This window comes from Spinacia oleracea, chromosome 6, assembly GCF_020520425.1.
Source record: "Spinacia oleracea cultivar Varoflay chromosome 6, BTI_SOV_V1, whole genome shotgun sequence".
Taxonomy (NCBI): domain Eukaryota; kingdom Viridiplantae; phylum Streptophyta; class Magnoliopsida; order Caryophyllales; family Amaranthaceae; genus Spinacia; species Spinacia oleracea.
In genome coordinates this window covers 127,081,226-127,090,197 of record NC_079492.1, presented here as the reverse complement: position 1 = coordinate 127,090,197, position 8,972 = coordinate 127,081,226, and the positions used below count along the sequence as shown (strand labels likewise).

Below are 8,972 nucleotides of genomic sequence, written 5' to 3'. Positions count from 1 at the left end.
GATCTAGTGTAACGATGGTTGAATTGATTGCGTTTAATTGATGGACGGCAATGTAATATCGTTGGAATCATTGAATGAATATGTTTGTCTTACCGTTGTGTTTTAATTAGGAGTAATGAAGAGGCAAATAAGTTGCTACAATTGTCGTAAATCTGGTCATTTTTCTGTTCTTTTAGGTCTAAACTCCGTCAACTCAAAACTTTTCAAATTGAGTATGGCCTCTCCTAATCCCGTCAATTATTCGACATTGAAATAATGGTTGAAAAGAAATGATCAATCTTGAAAGAATTGTAAACGATCAAAGATTTAGTCATTGCAACTCGAGAATGAGTTGAATTGAACAATTAAAAGTGAATTATTGCGGACATAAGTCAACTTTTGTTAACTTAAGTCAACTTTAAGCCAACAATTAAAAGTGAAACATGTTTAAAATCAACCTAAGCAACAACTTACCAACCAAAGTTGACTGACCAAAGTTGACTGATCAAAGTCAACCTAAGTCAACTTTGGTTGGGTTGCCAATTCAGAACCGATTCAGCAATAAGAACACCACCAGCTGCAACAAGAACTAAACCAGCAGCAAGAACAACAATACCAGCAGCAAGAAGAACACCACCAGCAGCTAAACATAGCAGAAGAACAACACCAACAACAAACAACACAATTGCATCACCAAGAACAACTACACAATAGGAGCAGCAACTAAAACAGTACAACAGCAACAGCAAGAACAAGAACACAATACCAGCAGCAACTACTTATCATTACTTGTCATAATACTAAGTCAAAAGTAGACCTCCATTTGTTTGGTTGTTCAAAAAACACTAAAATTACACTTAAAGACATTGTTTTCTTCAAATGCTACTAACTACACACTAGAAATTACAAATCTGAAGTTATGTTCCTCCTGATAGGCATTTTATCCCTAGGTTGTGACTGGTGCTGATGAGTATGAGTCTGGTGCTGATGGGGTTGAGACTGTTGTGATTGGGTTACTTGGGATTGTGGTTGACTTGAAGATCCTGCACATGCAGCTGCAGCCACAGCAGCCTTATGTACCCTTTCTTCCTTCTTTCTTCTCTGTTCAGCAACCCATGGAGTGTTGGATGTGGGCCTACCACCCTTCCCTTTGTTTGCTGGCTTTTCAGATGGACCAGTGCTCTTGCAAGTGGTTCTGTTGTGTCCTAGCCCACCACACTTCCCACACTTGTTCTGTTTCGTAGGTCTTTTAGGATGCTCAGCTTGGGTAGGTTGGTCTCCCTTGGCCTTCTTCCCTTTCCCCTGTTTCTCCCCTGCTTCCAGTCTCCTCTTGTTAGCTTTGGGCCTACCAGGTTGTACCTTATACCTAGGTGGTGCTGGTGCAGCAAGGTTAACTTTCTCCCAGAACTTAGCACCAGACATTGCTTTCACTGGCTTCTCATAGGCTTTTAGGTAGGTATCCAAGCTGTAGTACTCATGTACATAGTCATCTGGATTTGCTCTTTTGTCCATGATGCAGGAGTATGCATGCACACAAGGGATGCCTGTCAGATCCCAGTGGAAGCAGGAACAAGTCCTCTTTGCCAAATCAACAGTGATCAAGATCACTACCTAATTCCACCTCATATTGATCATCCCTACTTTGTTGCACAATACAGCCCCTATTGTACTTCTCCAACCCATCAAAAACAGTTCCTATGTATGGGGTTAGCTTCCTTCCTTGCATTTTCTTTGCAGCCTCCCATTTGTCATTGTTTCTTTTCATCATGTACCTCCTCATCCATTCCATTTGAGTTAGAATTGGCTTGTCTCTTGCCTCCTTGATGACTGTATTAAAAGTCTCACACAAGTTGTTTAACAACATGTTAGACTTGGGTTCAGTCATGAAGGTCCACCTACACCAATGAGCTGGTTTAATGTCATCTAGGTAGCAATAAACATCCTCATCAAGGAATCTGATTGACTCCATGGCAATTTCAAAGTCCATCTGCAAAAATCATATAAACATACTTAATCGGGAACGAGAAAGACTCTAAATATCTAATTTTAGTGAAAATCTACTCGGGAACGATTACGTTCCCCAAATCATCCAAAATCACCAAAACATACTTAATCGGGAACGAAAAAGACTCTAAATATCTAATTTTAGTGAAAATCTACTCGGGAACGATTACGTTCCCCAAATCATCCAAAATCACCAAAACACACTTAATCGGGAACGAAAAAGACTCTAAATATCTAATTTTAGTGAAAATCTACTCGGGAACGATTACGTTCCCCAAATCATCCAAAATCACCAAAACACACTTAATCGGGAACGAAAAAGACTCTAAATATCTAATTTTAGTGAAAATCTACTCGGGAACGATTACGTTCCCCAAATCATCAAAAATCACCAAAACACACCCAAAGTCAACCTAAGTCAACTTTGGTCAAGTATGACCTAAGTCAACATAAGTCAACTTTGGTCAAGTATGACCTAACTCTACATAAGTCAACTCTGGTCTAATTCAACATAAGTCAACTATGACAACTTTTAAAATGAGATAACCATGAACTTTAAAAGGATAAAAGTGAAGCTTACATATGTTGTTGCTCTTGCTGCATCCCAAAACAGATCCTTAAACAGAGTGCCAGGAAAATTGAGCTTGAAGTTTGCCCATATGTGCCTCACACAGAATCTGTTGGAAGCTTGAGGAGTCACAGTCTTAATTGCTTCAAGCAAACCCTACAAAATGTAATTAGAATTAGTTTCTGCAACCTAAATGTCCATGTAATTAAATAAATAAAAACACCATAATCAAAATACTTTACCTTTTGTCTGTCAGACATAAATGTCAACCCCTCACCATTTCCACCATCATAGTCCCTGATGAACAGATCAATAAACCAACACCATGTCTCTGTGTTCTCAATTTCAACAGTTGCCCAAGCAATGGGGAAGATATTATTGTTCCCATCCTTCCCAACTGCCACCAATATCTGACCTGGATAAGCCCCCTTCAAGTGGCACCCATCTAAACCAACAATGGGCCTACATCCATTCCTAAAACCACTCATCAAAGGCTCTAGGCAGCTGTACATCCTCATGAATAGGGGCTTCTCAGGCCCTAAACTATTATCAACCAACACATAACAGCTGCTGCCAGGGTTAAATTTCAAGTATGCTCTGGCATATTCCCACACTCTACCATATTGCTCAGCTGATGAACCATACAGAGCCAACTTAGCTCTAGCCCTAGCCAACCAAGCTGTTGAATATGCTATCTTCACACCCATATCAAGCATCACCCTTTCCATGAATTGCTTCAATTTCCAATGAGGATCTGACCTCCAAGTCTCCAAATACCTCTCACATAGGTCATCAGACTTCACACTCTTATTAACTGTAGTCCTAACACATGTATGCCTCAGATTCATTGTTCTAATCTGCATATAATCAGTTTGTGGCAACATCCTCACATGGATTTTGAAAGGGCATTTGTTTGAACAATCACAGTTAGGTTTCCTACCTTTAACACTGTCCCAGGGACAAGCACACCTATTCCTACACTGGACAGTTAACCTCTTTTGCTCATTGTGAAGGTAGTAAAAATCATATTTCTTCTCAGCAGCATGTGCCCTAATTGCCTTCCTAACCACAGCAACTGAAGAAAATCTTTGCCCAATCTTCAATTGAATGTCCCTTTTGAAGTCTACCACTGGGTTGAAAGTGCAATAATCAACATCTGAACCATCATCAGATCCAGCAACACTCCTCAGCTCATCACTGTCCCAATGAACCTCCTCTTGGTTATTCACCTCAAGCTCTTCTAGGTCTCTGAAATTCCTCTGAACACTTTCATCCCCAATGTTAGCATTCCCCCCAATACTTTGTCTCAGATGCCTAAACAGATCATCATTGGCTTGTGTTTGCAAAAACAAAGACTCATCATCATCTAAGCCTATCTCTTCCTCCCCTACAATCCAATCTATATCCAAATCAGACAGATCTGAACTAGATGATCCTTCAAACAACCTCTTCTTAGCTTTACCCTTCTTCCCTCTCTCCCCTTTCTTCTTCTTCTGTGCAACTCTTTTCAGTTTTGGAGTCTTGGTGGTTGTGTTTTCAGCTGGAGATGGTTGGGGAGATGGTTGTGGAGATGGCTGTGGAGATGGTTGTGGAGATGGATGTGGAGATGGTTGTTTGTTGGATAGGCTAGCTAACCACTCTTCTTCACTCAACACAACAGCAGCTTCTGCCCAACTAGAGGAAGAAGAACCAACTGCTGCACTTTTTCTAATGCTCCTCCTAGCAGACAATTTCACTCTCCCCCCTATACCACTGAAATCAAACCCTGTGTTTTGGCTGCTGCAACCCTCATCTTCACTCAACCTTGCTCTATACTGTGAATGTTTTTGGTGGGCTGATTTCAGTAAGGAAGAGATATTGGGTTGGGCTGATTTGTGTGTGGTGGGTTCACTTGGGTGGGTAGTTTGGGAAGGAGGTCTGAATGGGTTGATCAGATTGGTTCTGGGCCTGCTTTCCCCTCTTAAAATATCTGAAAACCCGGGAAGTTTGGTTCTATACAACGGAGTTACAGGAAGTGGTGGTAATTGGGGTCGCTCAAATGTTGCTAAGGTTAAAATCTCAACATACCCATGTATGTCCTTAGTCTGTAAAACTCCTAAAATGTCCTCTTCATTGCTAATTTCAACCTTCCCAGTGGTTAATGACCGCCCGTTCATCCGGTAAAACATCCTCACATCCGATGGTATATGATAACACAATATTATACGCATTTTATACGTCATATTAGTCCATTGTTTGTCATATTTCTTTCATATTTTAATCTTAAAGTGTTATTATTCGTTATTTTCGATGTTTCTCTCCTCGTGTTTGTTTTATTTTGTTTTGTAGGAAATAGCTCAAGTTGGTAGACCTCGGATAAGATGTTGATAGCGTGAGTACGAAAGTACGATGTCTAGGAGCCATCCACGTTTACAAGGTGTTTACGTTGTGATACAAACAAGAGTTCAAGACAAATACAAGATCACCGGGCAGCCAATACCACTGCGTGCCCGTGGCCTACTTTGCATCCCACACCCGAGCCGTGGCACTCTTCTTTCGATCCCGTATTAAACTTTAATGAGCTAATTACTAGAGTTTAATAATTAGTATACTTCTTATTATGTCTAGGTATAAATACAAGTAGTAGGGAATACCTAAAACTACTTCGGTCATACGCGGTATTGAATAATTGGGACGTCGCGGCTCTCTTTGTTTTGGTCGTCATTGTTGAGGATTGACGAGAGTTTGTCTCTGGCCATTAGAAACAAAGTGGAGTTAATTTATTTCTTGATTTTGGAAACTAGAGTATGTATCACTTATAGCTTAATTAATTACGAAGTATCTCTTTGGTTTTTCTCTTTAATTTCAATATAGTTATGATTTCTTCATTAGTTTACCTTCCTTGTTTATTTAATATGTGTGAGTAGATTTATAATCTAGGGTTAAGTAAACCCTAGTCATGATTTATGTATGATTTATTATTTTAATTCCCAAATTCATTGTTTAATTGTTCTTGCTTAATTGATTGTATAATTTCCAATACTAGATTAGGGATAATTAGTATTGTTATCATTCCATTGTCTTGATCGTAACGGGAGTTAGGTTTTGACGGATTTGAATATTTCAATTAAGGACATGAATTTCTCCACGGGAGTAGGTAGAAGGGATTGTTAGGAAATTATGGTATTGAGTTTAATGTCTTTAATTTGCATGATTCCACGGGAGTAGGTCTTGATTGCATATTAGGGAAGCCATTGATACTCGGGAGAGGTTTATGGTATTATTTAAGGTTTACCTTTCCTCGTGAACATTTAATTAATTAGTTTGGGGTAGGAATTTATCTTTACATTGATTATGCTAGTGGTGATGCTTAACTCTAGGTGTTTTTAATCCTTGATTTTAGTCTTATTATTGATTACGTTTTTAGTTAGAATTAGTTTAATTATTCATTCTCAATCGTTGTTTGGTTACTCGCTTAGTATTAATTCAAGTCAGTTTAGCTAGTTTTTAATACATTAGTCTCTTGGGATTCGACCCTTACTTGCCCGACTACATAGTTAGGAGGTCTAGTTAGGTTATTTTTGATAGGCACGCGACAGCCTTGTCAAATTTTGGCGCCGTTGCCGGGGACTAACGGTATTAAATTAGTTATTTTTGATTTATTTCTACTAAGTATTTTTGATTTGGTTAGTGGCTTCGGCTATTGCTCCTTGTTTATTTGATATTTTGTTTCCAGTTTCCTTTGTTGCATGCAAACTCGACGTGCAGGCTCACAGAATTTGATTCCTATTGATCTTGAAATCGAGGCCACTGCACGCAAGCAAGGGGGTAGAAGGAGACAGAACAAGAACAAGAAGAAGGATACAATGGGTGACGAAGTACCAGCCAAATCTCTCTGGGAATATGGTATACCAGATACAACTACTGGTGTACTCTCTAGTATTGTCAGACCAGCAGTCACTGCTGCACACTTTGAACTGAAGCCTCAATTTATTCAGTTCATCTCCAATGATTCATTCTCAGGCTCGCCTAATGACTGTCCTGTAAGTCATATTGATAACTTTCTGGAGAAGTGTGATACTATGAAGATCAACAATGTCACTGATGAGGCCATTAGGCTACGACTTTTCCCTTTTTCTCTACGGGATAGAGCCAAGGAGTGGTTGAAAGATGAAGGTACAGGCTCGTTTGATACATGGGATAAATTGGTCAAGGCATTCTTGGTGAAATTTCTGGATCAAGAGAAGACTTCTAGAATGAGAAATGAGTTAACCACCTTTCGTCAAGCTGAAGATGAGTCATTGTATGAATCTTGGAGAAGATTTAAACGTCTGCAAAGGCAATGTCCTCATCACGGGATTCCAGAGTGGCTCTTGATCCAAGCTTTCTATAATGGGTTGACGCATGAGTATCGGATCTACATTGATGCTGCATCAGGTGGCTCTATCACTGCCAAGGTTCCATCTGAAGCTAAGGCATTAATTGAGAAAATGGCAGCTAATGACAACTATCACCCAGGTGGTCGGAACAGTGCAAAAAAGGGAGGTAAATATAATGTTGATGCTTTAACCATGTTGACCAGTACTGTGCAGGCACTATCTCAAAAGTTTGATCAATTTCAAACTGGTTCATCTACGGTAGCTTCATGTGAAGTATGCGGAATACAAGGACATATTGCTAATGATTGTCAAATCAATAATGCTGGGTTGACAATTGAACAAGCCAATGCTCTTTACAACAACAATAATCAGAGACGACCATTTGATCCTTATTCCAATACATACAACGAGGGGTGGAAGCAAAATCCAGCATTCTCATACAAGAACACTCAAAATCAGCTTAATCCACCACCACCGCGCAACAACTTCAATCAACCTCCAGGTTTTCAAACTAGACCGCCTTTCAACCAGCAATCTTTCACTCAACAAGCCCCTCCACAACCAAAGTCCAATTTGGAAGCTATGGTTGAGTCTCTTGCTGCCTCACAACTTAAGCAAGACAAGTATTGGGAAGGGCAGATGAAGCAAAATGAGTTCCTCGCTACCTCAATTCAACAAATTCAAGCTCAGAACAAGCTTATGGAGAGTCAGATAAGTCAACTTGCTCACCAAGTGGGTCAATTCTCAAAGACTCCAGGCCAATTCCCTGGAAATACTGAGCAACCACCTAAGGGTGAGATGAATGCTGTGACTTTGAGGAATGGTAGAGTGTTAGAAGACCTAAGCTAGAGAAGAAATATGGGAAGTTCCTTGAGGTACTGAAGAAGCTGCACATCAACATCCCTTTCTTGGATGCTATCTCAGAGATGCCTTCTTATGCTAAATTCTTAAAAGACATGCTCTCAAATAAGAGGAAGATTGAAGAGAATGCAACTGTTTCATTGACAGCTGAGTGTAGTGCCATTTTGCAGAACAAGCTTCCAAAGAAGCTAGGAGATCCAGGCAGTTATTCTATTCCTGTCAAGCTTGGTGATATTGAGATCAAGAAAGCATTATGTGATCTTGGGGCAAGTGTGAGTCTTATGCCCTTGTCAATCTGCAAGAAGCTTAATATGGGTGAACTGAAGCCCACACGCATCTCCCTACAACTGGCGGATAGAACAGTTAAGTTTCCCCTTGGTATCCTTGAAGATGTTCCACTCCGAGTAGGAAAATTCTTCATTCCATGTGATTTTGTTGTGATGGAAATGGAGGAAGATGCACAGGTTCCCATCATACTTGGAAGACCCTTTTTGGCCACTGCTGGAGCCATAATTGATATGAAGAATGGGAAGATCACCTTTGAAGTGGGTGACGAGAAGATGGAGTATACACTCACAAACTCCATGGGTTCTCCTTCTATGGGAGAAACTATCTATAGGGTGGATGCTCTTGATGAGGCGATAGAAGCTAAGGCTTTCAGTTTGCAACTTGATGATTCGCTACAGACAGTCTTGATGGGCAGTGCAGATGAAGAGGATTGGGAAACTAGGGAGTACAAGAGGCTCTTGGAAGAGACACGAGCTTTAGCATCTGAAAATCCTATCAAGGAGGTGTTGAAACCGAGAGAATATAAGGAGAGTTCCACGCCTCCTGAGGTAGAGTTGAAACCCCTTCCCTCTAATTTGAAGTATGTTTTCTTGGGTTCTAATGATACATACCCTGTTATTGTTAATGCTGAACTTGATGACATTCAGATTGAGCAATTGCTTACTGTTTTGAGAAAATATAAGAATGTCATTGGGTACACCATTGATGATATTAAGGGGATTAACCCTTCATTTTGCATGCATAAAATCATTCTTGAGGACGATCATGCTTCTTCTATTGAACCTCAAAGGAGACTTAATCCTAACATGAGGGATGTAGTCAGGAAAGAAGTTGTTAAATTGCTTGATGCAGGTATAATCTACCCTATCTCAGATAGTAAGTGGGTTAGCCCGGTGCAAGTAGTTCCAAAAAAA

At 40.0% G+C, this 8,972-nt stretch overlaps 2 protein-coding genes across 2 annotated transcripts; one reads left to right on the top strand and one right to left on the bottom strand.

The window, feature by feature from the left end:
- Positions 1-1,552: 1,552 nt before the first annotated feature.
- Positions 1,553-6,310, bottom strand: LOC110780834 (uncharacterized). Its single transcript, XM_056833056.1, has 3 exons — positions 2,794-6,310; positions 2,564-2,707; positions 1,553-1,966 (listed from the first exon to the last, which is right to left on the bottom strand). Exons 1-3 carry the CDS (start codon positions 4,771-4,773, stop codon positions 1,568-1,570), a joined length of 2,523 nt encoding a protein of 840 aa, XP_056689034.1. The 5' UTR covers positions 4,774-6,310; the 3' UTR covers positions 1,553-1,567.
- On the top strand, positions 6,280-7,758 carry LOC130463592 (uncharacterized). The gene has a single exon (XM_056832764.1). The coding sequence runs from the start codon at positions 6,280-6,282 to the stop codon at positions 7,756-7,758; it is 1,479 nt and encodes a 492-aa protein (XP_056688742.1).
- The last annotated feature ends 1,214 nt before the right edge of the window (positions 7,759-8,972 follow it).